A 15,547-nucleotide genomic window follows, 5' to 3' on the forward strand; every position below is an offset into this window, starting at 1 on the left:
GCCTCCCTGTCGGCAAGCCCTCAGGACCCCTGCCCACGCTGTGTTTTCTCCCCCCAGCATGTGGCCTCTTGTGTGAAAGGTCAGAAGGCAGGTCAGGGGTCGCCCACCATCCCTGTGGATGCCCTCAGGACTCTTGAACACAATGGTCCAGCTCCACGTGTGGCTCCTAACTGCTGCTGCCCTGACCTCAAGCATGTGCTGCTGGCTGGCTGGACGCACCCGAGGCTGGCCCAGCGCCTGCGGCGGGGCCCTGTGAAGCAGCCACATGGCCGTCCAGGTGCAGGGACCCGGGCCCCTCCGTCCTTCCCCGAGGGCTGGGCTGCCCCTCCTGCCCAACCCCATGGGCGGGCAGCCTCCTCTGTGCAGCTGGGCTGGAGGGGGGCGCCCCTGTTGTGCAGGAGCAGGGCCTGGGCACCTCCGCCACGCAGGGGGCACGTGGGCCTTCCCCCAGCTCCAGCCCCTGGATCTGTCACATGGTCTCGTTCTGCTTGGGACCCAGTCTCCGGCCCACACCCTGAAAGCGCTGAGCCCCGGGGCGCCCTGTAGACAGGGACCCTGCCCGCCTCCCACTGCAGGGCTTGTCCTGGAGTAACTGTGGGATGGGATGCAGAGGGTTATACAGCTGCGTCTCCCATCTCAACAGAATGACTAGCATGTGCCAGATGCATTCAGATGAGACAGATGCTGCCCTGACACAGCCGGGCCGGGCCCCGCAAACTAAGACACGGGGCTGGCACTCAGCCCAGGTGCGGCCAGGCCAGGCCGACAGCACAGGGGCCCCCAGCTGCCACTGCCGTCTCCATCTGTCTTTATTGATTGATGATGCCTGAGGACACGCTGAGGGTTTCAGCGGCCCCGATAGGACCTCTGGAAGCAGCTGTGAGACCTCGGCGAGGAAAGCACAGTGATTACAAGCGTCTCTGGGGCACAGGGGGCCAGCCTCCTACGCCCACAGCTGCCCCAGGGGCCTGTGTGCGGCAGCCTGGATGGCGTCCTCAGACAGCGCGCGGATCTCCCGGTGGACGTCCTCGATGCTTCTGGAGGCGTTGACCATCTGTGCGGGGCGGGAGACACAAGGTGTTAACGTTCTCAGTGCATGGGCTAGGCCAGAGGGCACGGCTTCGGCTCCTCACCCCCCAGCCTCACCAGGGGCCCGAGCTGCCCCGCGCTCCGTGGTACCCCGTGGCACCCTGGTGCCAGCGGCGGACTTGGTGAGGGCAGCCACCCCCTCCATGCTGCGACTGGACCGCCCGGAGCCCCAGGCAGGTCCGCGTCCGCTCCTCCCCACCTGCAGCCCCACTCCTGAGACCCTGCCGCCCAGGTGAACAGCACGGGACCCTTGGTCACCAGGAAGCCAGCCCGTGAGGAACCGCTCTCCGCCTGAGAGAGGGCCACGTACTGGGCACACAAGGCGGGCATGCCCGGGACCCCTCCTTTGCCAAGGCTCAGCCCTGGGGGCGCCAAGAGCCTCTCGGCAGCCGCGGGGCAGCACGCTCTGGAAGAGCCCCAGGAACAGAGGCCCTCAGACGACGGCAACCGCACGCCGGCCTGAGGCCTCCCGCGTGACCTCGTGTGTGGCGCCCCATGGCCTTGCCACAGGGTGGAGCCGGGGTCACTGCAGACACTGGGCCGGGGAGGCCCAGGATGAGCCCCAAGACCGTAACATGCGGAACTGGAAAGGGCCCCAACGTGAAGGGGCCTCCCGGAGGCCAGACCCGGGCAATGTGGGCCTCGGACAGCTGGGAAGGCATGTGCTGGGGAGGGAGCCCTGCACGCCAGCCTGCGGGCCGTGTGGTTTCACGTGGACCCAAAACCCCTCCTCAGAGGAACGCAGAGGGACATCACCGTGAACCACCTGGCCGAGGTGGGGGAGCACGGCTGGAACGCAGAGGACATCACCGTGAACCACCTGGCCGAAGTGGAGGGGAGCACGGCTGGAACAGAGGTGCTGAAGGTGCGCGCCCCGTGACCCGGCAGCGACCACCCAGCAAAGGCGATAACCTGACCCCAACCACGAAGCAAGCCGAGGCTCAGCGACGAGGAACCCGTGGGCTTCAGAAACACCGAGCTGAGACTCTCAGAGACAGGAGACCAGCAACAAGCTGGGCACCATGTCCGTGGTCACACAGGTCAGTAGGGAGGACCCGGCATCCGGGCCACGGGAGAGGTCCCGTGTGAACAGCCCAGGCCCACACAGGACGGCGTCAGGTACTGAAACTTATCGTCAAGCGGTTCCCGGAAGGGTTTTCTCTAAGTCTGTTACTGCTTTAAAGATGTGTGTGAAAAATACCGAAGTAAGCTTTCAGATCAACAGAAGCTGAGACTCTACGAGGGGACCTGCCCTACGAGGAGCATCAGCGAAGCTCCTAGAGCTCTGGGAGCCCAGCTGAGAGGACAGCTTGGCAGAAAGGCAGCCACTGACCTCTCCCTCCCCAGCTCCTGATGCTGTGGTTTCCTGTCTGGGTCTCAGCAGGTGCTGAAACGCAGTATAAATCATGGATAATCTGCACCACGTACAAGTACTTAAAAAAGAATACCAGAGCGGGAGTTCCCTGGTGGTCTGGTGGTTAAGGCTCTGCACGTCTGTTCCAAGGGGCTGAGTTCCACCCCTGCTCGGGGAACTAATATCCCACATGCCGCAGGGCATGGCAAAAATAAAAAAATTGTGAGAACAAATTAAAAAAAAAAAAGCGAAAATGAAGAAAACCAGAAAAATAGAGAACTCTGGCATTCAGTAGCTGATAGAAGCATCACAGTTGAGGCCCCACACTGCAGCCTCTGCCTGGGGAAAACTACGCCCTTCCCTCCAGCCCTGAGCACCCCGAGACACACGGCAAGGTCAGGGGTGTGCTTTAAACCTGAACGGGGAGCCCTGGCCACACCACTCAGCAGGGCAGGGAGACGCGTGAGCCCAACTGGCAGGTGTGCGGCCCGTTGCAGCCATGGACACTGGCTGCAGGGAGGCTGGAGATGGGCGGGGCCGGGAAGTGTCCTGAGGTCATGGGGACCATGCCTGAGGTGGCAGCTAGGGCGACAGGAGAGGCCCCAGGCCCGCGCGGCCCAGGGCTGGAACCATGCCGAGAGCCTGGGAGGTCCCTTGTTGGACCCAGGCACGCAGGAGCTGCCGCACCGCGGCCCCAACTCCCCTGCCCTGGCCTTGGAGCGGCCCCTCCTGCACCAGCTCCAGGGCCCAGGCGGCACTCACCTTCCAGGGCAGACTCGGGTCTGCCAGGAGCTGCTGGAAGCGCTGCAGGGCGCGCTGCTGGAAGGGGCCACTCTCGTAGCGCTCGCGGCCAAACTCGCCCCGCGCCGCGGCCTCTGCGAGCTGCAGCTGCAGGAAGACGACCAGGTCGGGCTTGGGGAGGCCCACGTCCGGCTGCTTACACCAGTCCAGGGAGAAATTCTGGGGACAAAGAACCACCCTGAGAGGGAGCCAGCGTAACGCGGTCTCGTTTCTGGTTCCAGATTCACCAAGAAGGGGGAGAGGGAGCTGGGATGTGTGGGGAGAATTCTCATGTGACAGCGGGCGCCCTTTAGGCTGCGTGTGGTTTCTCTCTTGGTTCCGTCCACGGGGCGCCCAGGGCCCACGGCCCCACACCCTCCAGCCACGCGGCCCCCGCCCTGAGGAGAGGAGGAGACCCTCGCCAGGGCCCCACGTGCCCTCTGCGGCACGTCTGCTCTCCTTCACCCTAATTCTATGAGCAGTGTTTCCATTCTGGAGGAAAACCCAGGATACGTGTGACCCGGGGCCACACCGAAGCCTGAGGGTTAGAAGCCATCTGTGGGCTCAGAGCCCCGAGCACAGGACGAGGGCAGCTGTCCACCCTTCCCAAGCCTGTGTGACGTTCACAGACGGAGCCGAGGGGCTGGTACCTCGGGAGGATTCTCCTAAAGGAGGACCCAGCTGCTTGTGCCGGAAGACAGGCAGAATTAAAGGGTCAGCATTCTGCAACCTTTTGTGAATTAACCACGATCAAAGACTGTTATAAGACAATCTGGCACAGTGTGCCTCTGGACAGGAGCCTTGCGAACATCAACAAATGTTTAAATAGAAGGAAAGAGAGACAGAAACCTACATATTAAGAGTGTCAAGGGACATTTGAAGAATGGACTTTAATTAGCCCAACTCTGGTTCAACCTAATCATAAAAATCTAAGGTGAACAAACAGCATCTGGGCGCCGGGACCCCTGAGCACGGACTGAAGGACTTTGGGGGATGGCTGCCCACTCGCCGGGGTTGGGACGAGGGTCTGGAAAGCGCCCCTGGGGACGTGCACCAAGACGCTCACGGCGGCTGATGCTGTGTCTGGTGGGTCACGGAGAGGAGCGCGCTGAGGCAGGTGCTGATGCTGGAGGCGCCCTTTCTCTGCTGGGGTCTGTCTGAACATCCTCAATAAAAGGTAAGACAAAGGGCCGTGTGGTCACACGGGCCATTGTACCTGTGAAACAGCAGCTCCCTGGAACGGGGGCTCAGGAGAACAGCACCCCATATACTCTCACCGTCTCTCCTGAGGACAAGGCACTGGATGAAACGGGTCTGCCCACCGACCCCTGCGTGACTGATGTGAAATGTTTCAGCCGAGTCAGAACTGCAGCCGTGTCTGCGGGGACAACCCGCACTTACAGAGGCTGCTCGTCCTGTTCAGGTGACCGGGAGAACGGGACCATAGAGCCCTGGGGTGCTGACACGGAGCCCATGAGGACTGCTGAGTCCACACGGCGCAAACTACACGCGGGCCGAGTGGCACTCACCTCCTTGGCGCTGGTGAAGGCTACCCCGGAGAAAGCGTATCTGTCCACGACCAGGGTGACGCCCTGGCTCAACTTCTCCTTCATTAACGGCCTATGAGAGAGGGAATGCCTGTGAGCCCTGGTCCCAGCTTCACAGCTCCTGAGACTCAGGCTCAAAGTGTCCTGCAGACACAGAGCAGCTCAGAAAGCAACGTGAGGACAGGGCTGCACCCAGGCAGAGTGTAGCCGGGCTTTCACTCCCCAAAGCTCTGATCTCTCCCCCAAGAGGCCACATGGACAGCCCAGCAACACCAGGCACAGAAAGGCAAGTCCACCAGGGGTGTGAACACAGCTGGTGCTGGCAGAGGCCCAGGGGCAACTCAGCCGTCGGGCACAGGGGGCCAGGCCCTGCCAGGAAGGGAGAAGCCGGAACAAGGGGAGGGAAGGGTGGGCGCGGCCAGGAGGGGACGACAGATGCCTGTGCTTCCTCCTGAGAGGGGGCCGAGGACGCCCTCCACGGGGGGCCCGGGGTCTCAGGAAGACGGGTACAAAGGCTGCCTCTTGCCAGCAGCACGGCCCGCTGATGACCCGTGCCAGAGGAGACGGGCTGGAGGTGCTGCTAACAGGGAGAGGGCTCCTTACTGCACCATCGCTCCTGAGTGCACACTGCTGACACTCACAACCTCCAGAGCCTGCAGGCAGGGCGCCCCCGACGTGTCACCGGCCAGGCCGAGCAGAGCAAGCAGATGCGGCCTCCAGCTAGCGGACGGTGCCCGAGGCAACAGGCGCCCGCTGACCTCGGAAACCAAGGGCGCTGTGCACCCACAGCGGGCAGCAGGGAGCTTTCTGCACGGCTCTGACTGTTGGAGCCGTTTCGTGTCTTATGAAAAACTGAGATCAACAATGGGGAGCAAAAACCCAAACTATACACAAAGTGAAAGGAACCTACTCGGATCCCAAGGGAACACACAGCAAGAGGGAAAGCGCGTCTGGGACGCGTGCACACAGCCCTGTGTCCTGCTCCAACCACTGAGCGGCAGCCACCCTCCAGGCTGAATGCAGACGCGGCAGCGGCCCTGAAACCACCCCACGGCGTCCTGGACGCAGCAAGCCAGCAGAGCCCAGCAGAGCCCGAGGTGCCGGGCGGGACAGCAGGCATCCGACAGTCGTGCACCATGTGAGCGTGCGCCCCTGAGCAGAGGTCAGCTGCTCAACACCTCTCCCACCAAGAGGAAGGCAGCGGGTCTCAGCTACCGCGGAAGGCGCGAGCACCAGAACCGTCAGAGGGACGGAGGAGCCAGCCTGAAGGGCTCCTGCAGGCCGCGTCTGAACAAACGGAGCAGCAAACAAGGAGCAGCAGAGGCCGCCCCCGAGCCTTTGCTGACGGCAGACGGCAGGCAGGAGCAGGAAGGCTCCACACGGAATCCAGCTGGCCCATGCCGGAGGGACGCAGGCGTCAGAAAAACACTAACCGCCTCAGACAGGGCTGCTGCGTCACTTCAGTCGTGGCCGACTCTGTGACCCCAGGGACTGCAGCCCACCAGGCTCCTCTGTTCATGGGATTCTCCCGGCAAGAATACCGCAGTGGATTGCCATTTCCTTCTCCAGGGGGTCCTCCTGACCCAGGGATCGAACCTGAGTCTCTCATGTCTCCTGCAGTGGCGGAAGGATTCTTCACCACCAGTGCCACGGCCAGCCCAGCGGTCAGGTTGACGGGGTTTTACACAGGATTCTCAACGGGAGGAAGCCGCCGAGTGGGAGGGCGGGGCCGGCAGCCCCGAGGGCTCGGGGGGACTGCAGGGACACCTCAGTGGGCTCGCAGGGGACATCCTGCTCTCGAGAGGACCCACGTCACTTCTGTGTACTGCGCCAAAAATGCAAACCCAAATCCACTCGGGGAAGAAACATAAACCCAGTATTTCACTAACAGCCTGCGAACTTTGAAAAGAGAGTAAGGGGTAGAACAGATGTGACCACACATTGCTAAAGGGGAGGCTCGGGAAGGTGCTGCTGAGCTGCTGCAGAAAGCAAGACAGAACGCTTACTTCTAGGAATAAATCCTTGGACGGCCCTGGAGCACCGGCAGGTTCTGACAGACAGGGAGGAAGTGGAGGCGGTACCAGAACACAGCACCGCAGGCGAGAGGCACTCTGCCTACGACATTGCCCAGGAAGCTCCAGCTGAGATGCTGAGCAAGACCAAGGTCACACAGCTGGCGGACGACGGTGCCAGACAGCGACCCAGAATCCAACCTGTCAACCAAGGGCTTCCATGGGTCAGAAAAACTGATCTGATGGGAGTGGCTGGGGTGACCTGAAGGGGACTTGTGGCAGAACAAACGGGCCAGGGTATACAGGCCGGCACGCCTGGGCAAGGCCGGGGCTGAGGAGGGGAGCGGTCCTGTCCCTCATTGTGAACTGATCTGACGTTATTTTCTACTAACACACAAAAAGCATAAATCAGAACACCCAGATCAAGAAACCCTAGATGTGCTAAAGATTATAAATATGGCCTCACTGGGACTTCCCTGGTGATCCCAATGAAGCAAGATGGTTAAGACTCTGCGATTCCACCTAGAGGGCACAGGTTCAATCCCTGGTTGGGGAACTAAGATCCTACAAGCCTGAGTGCAACCAAAAAGAAAATTAAAAACAAATAAACCTGGCCTGCTTTTCCTCTAACACGTGGAAGGGGTAGGCCTTTCCAGACAAGACCCTGGCTCAGCCAAGGCCAGAGGGAGCGGTGCCAGCCTGCTCGTGGGAGGGCGCCAGGCACAGCCCCTTGCGTGCCCACCCGCAGGAATCGCCCCATCCACAGCAGAGCAGCCTTTCCGGACAGCAGGCCACAGGAGCTGAGAGGAGAGCGGAACGCAGACAGCGAGGCAGTTAGGAAGCACGCCATGAGGTGGTCTGCCCGCCAAGGACCCTGTTTATTTGTTAGAACACCTCCCGTGACATACGTGTTACTGACACACACGTGTGCAGACGGGAACAGGAGCGCCTGGCTCTGTCATCAGCTGTGCTGGGTACAGAGGGATCCCACCAAGGCGATGTAAGACAGAGGGGGCGGGAGAGGGCAGACCCCAGGATCAACTGTCAGTCTCACTTAGTGACTCGTAAAACTGGTTCATCCAAGACATAAATAAGAGAGACTCCGGGTGGGGGGACGAGCTGGGGATGCTCTGTACGTCTCCATCAGCTCTTCTGTGCGCCTGAAACGACCTAACGTCACAAAAGGAGGGGGGTGGGGGGATTAACTAGAGCTCTGGGGAAATGTGAATGAAGAATGTGTAAAGGCACAGCCTCCAGCCTGACTCTCAGCCTCTCAGAAACAAGAGCCCACTGAGTCGCGGGGGAAGTACAGAGCAGGGAGGGTGGCGGGGCCAAGGTGTTTACACGTGCTCCCAGCGGTTCGCGGAGAAGAGAAGGTGCACCGAGTGATCCTCCACCTCACTTTTCTTCTCCAAGTAGGAGCTGAGCAGCTTGCCAATTTCAGTTGATCTTTCTAAAACAAGAGAGAAAAAACACAGAAAATGAGATCAGGCTCGTCATGGACATTAAGAACAGTTTGTGCAGAACTTCTGGCCCCGACCCGTCCAACTTTGAAGTTTATTTTACTGCAACTTTGGACAGGCTCACACCTTTACCCGAGGAAGCGCAGCAGCGTGCAGACACTGGGCTGAACAAAGCTTTAGGAGGAAGGAGCTCAGGTAGGAAGCAGCAATCAGAGGCAGAGCCAATCAAGGGGCGCTGGTTCCAGGATCTGCCTTGACACTAAAAGGACCTTTAAGCGGTGCAGCTGGCTCTTAGTATCCGAGGTTTTCCGTCCCTGCAGCCCACCAACCCAGGACTGCAGAGTCCTGCGTGTTTATTGAAAAAAGGTGTCTGTGTGGACCCGAGCGGCTCATACCTACGTCATTCAAAGGGTCAACTGTATAAGATTTGCAGACTGTCTCGCTTAAAGATTAAAACGATAAATATTCAAGGAAGCATTTTCCCTCCACCGCTGCCACCTCTGGTTTGTAAAACCTGAACTTCTCTTGAATACCTAAGTATTGATGATATTCTTAAAAGCGTTTTCAAGACCACTGTTTTACATTAAAACTTAAAAATATGACGCAAAACCACTCAGAAAGTAAACACTCAAGGGCGGGCGGGCGGAGGAACCCCAAAACAAAACGGAGACTTGGGTTACAAAGCAGCACCAGGAAACTTCTGGGAGTGACAGTCATTACTCTGGCTATGAAGACGCATTCTGGGCTGTACACGTGTTGAGACTTACTAAACACAGGACCTGATTGCCTGCACGTCAGCCGCGCGTTAATAACCACAGACGCGTCCGGCCGAGGCTCAGGGGCCACAAGGGCCCGGCCCCTGCGCCCTGACCCGCGGACCTACGAGGGCGGGCCCGGCCCACGAGGCCTTCGCTTCCCACCCTCGGGGCCTGCAGAGGCCCCGGGTCGCGTCCCCATCCCCGGCCCCCCGGAACCCCGCGCTCGCCCGGCCCGCCGCGCCCACCGGGGAAGCGCAGCAGCTCGGCGCGGTGCCCCTCGGCGCACAGTGCGTCCACCAGCTTGCGGCTCTGGGTGCTTTTCCCCGCGCGGTCCACGCCCTCCAGCACAATGAGCGCGCCGCGCCGGCCCGCCATCGCGGCGCCTTCCCGCCACCCCTGCCCCGGACCTCCCGCACTGCGTATTGGCTGTGGTCGTCCGCGGCGCGCACGGGGATTGGTTCACGCGGGCCGGCGTCCGCGGCGCGCGCCGGGATTGGCTCACGTGGGCCGGCGTGCACGGCGCGCACCGGGATTGGCTCACACGGGCCGGCGTGGCCGGATTGGCTGGGACTAGTACAGCGGAAGCGGGGCGACTGATCCGGGAGTGCCTCTGTCGCACCGCCTCTTCCGGGCCAGAATGTCGGTGCGCAGTGTCCCTCGCGGGCCGCCGTCTTTGGTGCAGGCATCCGCTCTTCCTGCGAAAGCACGGGGCTGCAGCCTTGGGGCCTGCCTGTTGCCCACTCCTCGACGGCTGGAATCTTGAGAGCGAGCGGCTCGGCTCGGCTCCCGGAAGCGCTCCGTCAGGGTGGCGGCTGTCGTCCTATGGGCGCGAACACTGCCTTCCCGTCTAGGGGGCCTGTCTTCAGGGCTTCGTGGCCTCCGACGGCTCGTCCCCAGGCACCCTCACGGGCGTTACGACCTCAACCTAGGAGTTTGGTGCGGACAGCAGCGTCAGTCCCGTTAAGTGTTGGGAGCCGCATTTCCCAGAACTTACTCGCACGCTCTAGTTGGCCGCGCGGAACTCTGGAGACGGCCAGAAATGTGGCCGTGGACTTTAGGGCTGCTCTCCAGGGAGTCCTCGAGAAGCGCCAGCTCCCCGGACGAGAGGCGGCCGAGGGGGCTGGGGGCAGCCGCAGACCCCCGCGAGCTGCAGACGGTCCACCTCAGTGTTGGGGCTGAGGTCGTGGCAACCCCCACCTCACTTGTACAAGCCCCTGATTTCGCTGTGACCCAAAACCCCTGAAGTAGCTTTCCGTTTTCCTGATGGGCCCTTGCTTGATGGGGTTGTGGATCCTGGAAGGTGGTCAGATCAGATCAGATCAGATCAGTCGCTCAGTCGTGTCCGACTCTTTGCGACCCCATGAATCGCAGCACGCCAGGCCTCCCTGTCCATCACCAACTCCCGGAGTTCACTCAGACTCAACGTCCATCGAGTCAGTGATGCTATCCAGCCATCTCATCCTCTGTCGTCCCCTTCTCCTGCCCCCAATCCCTCCCAGCATCAGAGTCTTTTCCAATGAGTCAACTCTTTGCATGAGGTGGCCGAAGTACTGGAGTTTCAGCTTTAGCATCATTCCTTCCAAAGAAATCCCAGGGCTGATCTCCTTCAGAATGGACTGGTTGGATCTCCTTGCAGTCCGACGCACTCTCAAGAGTCTTCTCCAACACGACAGTTCAAAAGCATCAATTCTTCGGCGCTCAGCCTTCTTCACAGTCCAACTCTCCCATCCGTACATGACCACAGGAAAAACCATAGCCTTGACTAGAAGAACCTTTGTTGGCAAAGTAACGTCTCTGCTTTTGACTATGGTATCTAGGGTGGTCATAACTTTCCTTCCAAGGAGTAAGCGTCTTTTAATTTCATGGCTGCAGTCACCATCTGCAGTGATTTTGGAGCCCAGAAAAATAAAGTCTGACACTGTTTCCACTGTTTCCCCATCTATTTCCCATGAAGTGGTGGGACCAGATGCCATGATCTTCGTTTTCTGAATGTTGAGCTTTAAGCCAACTTTTTCACTCTCCACTTTCGCTTTCATCAAGAGGCTTTTTAGTTCGTCTTCACTTTCTGCCATAAGGGTGGTGTCATCTGCATATCTGAGGTTATTGATATTTCTCCCGGCAATCTTGATTCCAGCTTGTGTTTCTTCCAGTCCAGCGTGTCTCATGATGTACTCTGATAGATTCCGTTATTCCCAATTATTGGCTTTCGTCCTTCATGTTGAGCTTGTAAAGTAACCGGAGCCGACTTTCAGGAAGAAAGCTGATGTGCAGGTCACCACCCGCCTCTTCCAGTCCCCAGTCTGAGAACTGCAGTTGCACAATTATGGCTGCTTTTTCAGCCTGGATTCTGGAATGAACACAGCCAAGCTACACCAGTGCCGCTGACAGGGAGCACCAGCTAGAAATAAACAATTTTGAGCCGAGTCCACCGCGACTTTGGGGTCTTTTGTTACTGCAGTACAATCTGCAAAAGGTCGCTGATAGGCTAACAGCACAATATTGCCTTAGATTAACTTGTTCTGAAACTTACATCTTGCCTTCAAAAGGATGATGGGCTTAGACACCCTCCTGAGGTTGGACAGCTTTATACCACATCAGCAGGATGAACTCACCAGGCTGACAGGCAGGAACACCGGCAGTACCTCAGCTTGTGAGAGCTCAGCCTTCCTGGTCACCCATGGAAATGGGGGCAGCCTGGCTGGTCTGCCCCTGCATGCTGGGGAGCCGTGGATGCCCTTTTAATAGCAGGAAATACTAGCAAACGTACAGTGAAATTTCTTACTTAGCTAAAAGAAGCAGCACTCAGTGGCTGAACACCCACCAACAGCTGGAATGCCAGCTTCACGGGCCTAAATCATTGGGATGTCTAGTTATCTCACGTAACACAGAGTCCAGAGTTAGGCAGCCAAGAACGCTTTCTGCTGCTAGTGATCTCGGATGCTGGGTGGGCACCTCAGCAGCTCCCTCAGCTCGCCCCTCAGCCACAGGGTGACTGCGGCACCGCCACGCATCCGGTCGTGGCCTCGTGCCCCTCACAGGAGTGAGAGAGCCTCGGCATCTGTGTGTCCAGCTCCTCTGCCCTGCTTCACTGACAGTTAAGTCTCGTGGCAGATTTTTAGCACGGTCTTCCCTGAGCAGTGCGAGTCCACCAGGGAGGCCTGACGGGTGGGCAAAGCGCATCTGCTTTGTGCAGGAGATCCTGGCTAGGGTGCTGGGCCTGCATGTGCATGGAGGCGGGTGAAGGGAAGTTGGTAATTGCTGAAACTGGCCCATGGGCACATGGAGTCTGTTAGGTTCTCTCTGCTTTTGTGGGTTTGAGACGTTCCATTAAGTAGAGGCCAGTACTCTTGCCTGGAAAAATTCCATGGACGGAGGAGCCTGGTGGGCCGCAGTCCATGGGGTCGCTAAGAGTGGGACACGACTGAGCGACTTCACTTTCACTTTTCACTTTCATGCACTGGAGAAGGACATGGCAACCCACTCCAGTGTTCTTGCCTGGAGAATCCCAGGGACGGGGGAGCCTGGTGGGCTGCCGTCTCTGGGGTCGCACAGAGTTGGACACGACTGAAGAGACTTAGCAGCAGCAGCAGCAGCAGAGGCCCTAGAGCCCTGACTGTGCCTGTTGCTTGGTGATGCGCCTTCCATCCCAGGAATCGCTCAGTCTTTACTGCTATCCATCAAAACCTCTCCCTGTCTCAGCTGGGTTGCAAGAACAAAATGCCACAAACTGGGTAGCTTAAACAGCACATTTTCTTCACAGTTCTGGAGGTCCAAGTTCAAGGTGTCAAGAGGGCTGATGTCTCCCTCTGGGTTGCATGCGGATGACCATTCTCACTGGGTCCTCACACAGCCTGCCGCTGCACAAATGTGGACAGGTCTGGTTTGTCTTCCTCAATTATCGCTCAAACACAGTCACACTGCAGGTTCAGGGATTCAGCCTGTGAATTCTGAGGGGGGATATTCAGTCTGCAGCACTCACGTACTTGCAGAAGAACGAGATGTGCTGGGCACACCACTGCCCTGTGGGACGCCACCTCCCAGCCTTGCCCGCATGTAGACATGGCCCGGTGGCTAAGTTCCTGCCCGGGAGCTGTGAGCAGCCGTGGTTGTCTCCTTCACACGGCAGACTGTGCCTCTGCCTCGCCCCCAGTCCTGTCTTCACGTTTCCAGTCTTCACTGGGGAGACAATGGCAAGGCCCTTTGGGGGCAGATGCCACACTGGGAGGAGTCCAGGTCTCCGAGTGACCCCGTGGAACATGGCTGCCTGCCTCCTGGACTGTTCCAGAAGAAGTAAAGTTCCATCTTCTCTGCGCTACTGAGTTTGGGTGGGTTTCTCTGCTAGAGTAGCTTAGCCTTACCCTCAAGCACCGGCTCTCAGCTGGGGGACATTCTGACCATCACGACTTGGGGTGCAGGTCTGACAGCATCGAGTGTGAGAGGCCCGGGGTGCTGCTGCTCGCCCTCGACAAGCACAGGAGAGCACCTCTGCCACCCCCCCCGCCCCCAGCACAGGCCTACTGGGCTGAATGTCAGTAGTCCTAAGTATGAAATCTGTTATCAAAGATTTATCCAGAGCACATAGAAATAAAAAGCAGGGATGAAAAATGCTGCCTGCCATATCAGTCAACAAAGGATGTGGCAACCGTCAAGCCAGCAGCAGCTGCAGCTGCCCCTGAGAAGCAGGATCCTGGCCCCAGAGAATTAAGGCGCACACCAGAGGAGTGAGTCCAAGGAGCCCACGCTTGCATCTTCCCATACCGAGAAAAGCGTTAAATCGACTCGCGATGTCTGGTTAATCAATAGTACTCTTTTGATGTTTTGACTACGTGGTTTTTGCTCAAAAACTCTCATATACCCTGGTTCCTTCCTTGCCTCCTCGAAGCAGTCTCTCAGTCCTCCAGATGAAACTTAATTCTTAATGTTTAGGTTGTGCAGTTTTTTTCTTCAGTCGACAATAGAGAATCACCGCTCATCTTTGCAGTTTCTAAAATGGTCTTTGGGCTTCCCTGGTGGCTTAGTGGTAAAGAATCTGCCTGCCAGTGCAGAAGATGTGGGTTTAAATTCCTGGGTTGGGAGGATCCCCTGGAGAATGAAATGGCAGCCCACTCCAGTATCCTTGCCTGGGAAATCTCACCGGCAGAGGAGCCTGGCGGGCTATAGTCCGTGGGGTCGCAAAGGAGTCAGACATGACTTAGCGACTAAACAGCAAAATGGTCTGTGTAAGAGAATTCATCAAGTCTTCTTATGTGAATGAAAGAAGACAGATTGTTTGTGTCTTTGGTATGTGAAGGCTACTACCCTTTGTTTCTCCACAGATGACGGTGAAGAACGTACCGTGAGAGAATGACTACAAACAGCCAACAAACTGTGAAAATCTGCTTAGCCGCACTTAAAGTCAGAGACACAAACACCGAGCTTCCCCCCCCCCCCCCCCCCATATCATGTTAAGCAAAGATAACACAGCCTGGTGAAATCTAGGGCTCACTGTGCTAGACACATTCTCGGTTGAGTGTCAGTCTAACTGTCCCCTCGGCCAGTGCGTTTAGAAATACCAGCACTTACAACATGCCCTCTGAGCCAGCAACACAATTTCTGAGCATTAATCTTAAAGAACTAATAAGACGATGTGCTGATTAATACCACCACAACAGTGCTGCTCCTCCCATTGAGAGGTCCCCTCCCCTGGAGTCTGGGTTGGCCCCAGGGACTCACTTGACCAACAGAATGTGGTGAGGTGTCGTCTTGGGATGACCCAGGTGAGGTCACAGAGTCGGGCAGCTTCCACCAGGGCCTCTCAGAACTCTGTAGAAGCTCTGGGCTGGACAGGCCGCACCCTAGGTGCTCTGGTGCAGATACCAGTTGAATGCCACCTTCTAGCCGCTCTGGAGATCTCTATCATATTGCACAGAACAAAACAATAACCCAACTGAGCCTTGCTGGGACGCCTGACTATAAAAGTTGTGAGCTCCAATAAAATGTTTCTTTTAGACGACTAAGTTTACAGGTATATTATGTAGCAGTAGATAACCAGGACAGATACAAACAACTGTATGAAAAATATTCACCAGAACATTTATGGTAATGAGAAACAGGAAACCATCAAAACAGTGTTCCTCTGTAAGGCGCCTGTTAAAGTAGGTATAGTGACCCAATGAAACACGGCTAGTAACCAGGATGACATCAAACTGAGTAAGACGTGAGATGGCTGGATGGCATCGCCGACTCAGCTCACATGAGTCTGGGTGGACTCCGGGAGTTGGTGACAGACAGGGAGGCCTGGCGCGCTGCGGTTCACGGGGTCGCAAAGAGTCAGACACGACTGAGCGACTTCAGGCCAGAATTTGCGAAGCATATTAAGTTAAAAATGTAAATGGTAGAAAAGTGGATAGTATGACTCACCAGTTAAGAAACCCAACAGCTCAATTTTAAAAACTGGGCAGAAAATCTGAACAGACGCCTCACCAGAGACATACAGGTGGCAATATGCATGTGAAAAGGTTCCCAACACCGCATGTCATTGTTCAGTCGCTAAATCATGTCCAAC

At 57.6% G+C, this 15,547-nt stretch overlaps 1 protein-coding gene across 1 annotated transcript; it reads right to left on the bottom strand.

Annotated features, from left to right (window-relative positions):
• Positions 1-791: 791 nt before the first annotated feature.
• Positions 792-9,430, bottom strand: DTYMK (deoxythymidylate kinase). The gene is made up of 5 exons (XM_055586655.1): positions 9,249-9,430; positions 8,127-8,235; positions 4,753-4,843; positions 3,206-3,403; positions 792-1,054 (listed from the first exon to the last, which is right to left on the bottom strand). The coding sequence occupies exons 1-5, from the start codon at positions 9,376-9,378 to the stop codon at positions 944-946; spliced, it is 639 nt and encodes a 212-aa protein (XP_055442630.1). The 5' UTR covers positions 9,379-9,430; the 3' UTR covers positions 792-943.
• Positions 9,431-15,547: the final 6,117 nt, after the last annotated feature.

The sequence above is a fragment of the Bubalus kerabau genome, chromosome 6, assembly GCF_029407905.1.
Source record: "Bubalus kerabau isolate K-KA32 ecotype Philippines breed swamp buffalo chromosome 6, PCC_UOA_SB_1v2, whole genome shotgun sequence".
Lineage (NCBI taxonomy): Eukaryota > Metazoa > Chordata > Mammalia > Artiodactyla > Bovidae > Bubalus > Bubalus kerabau.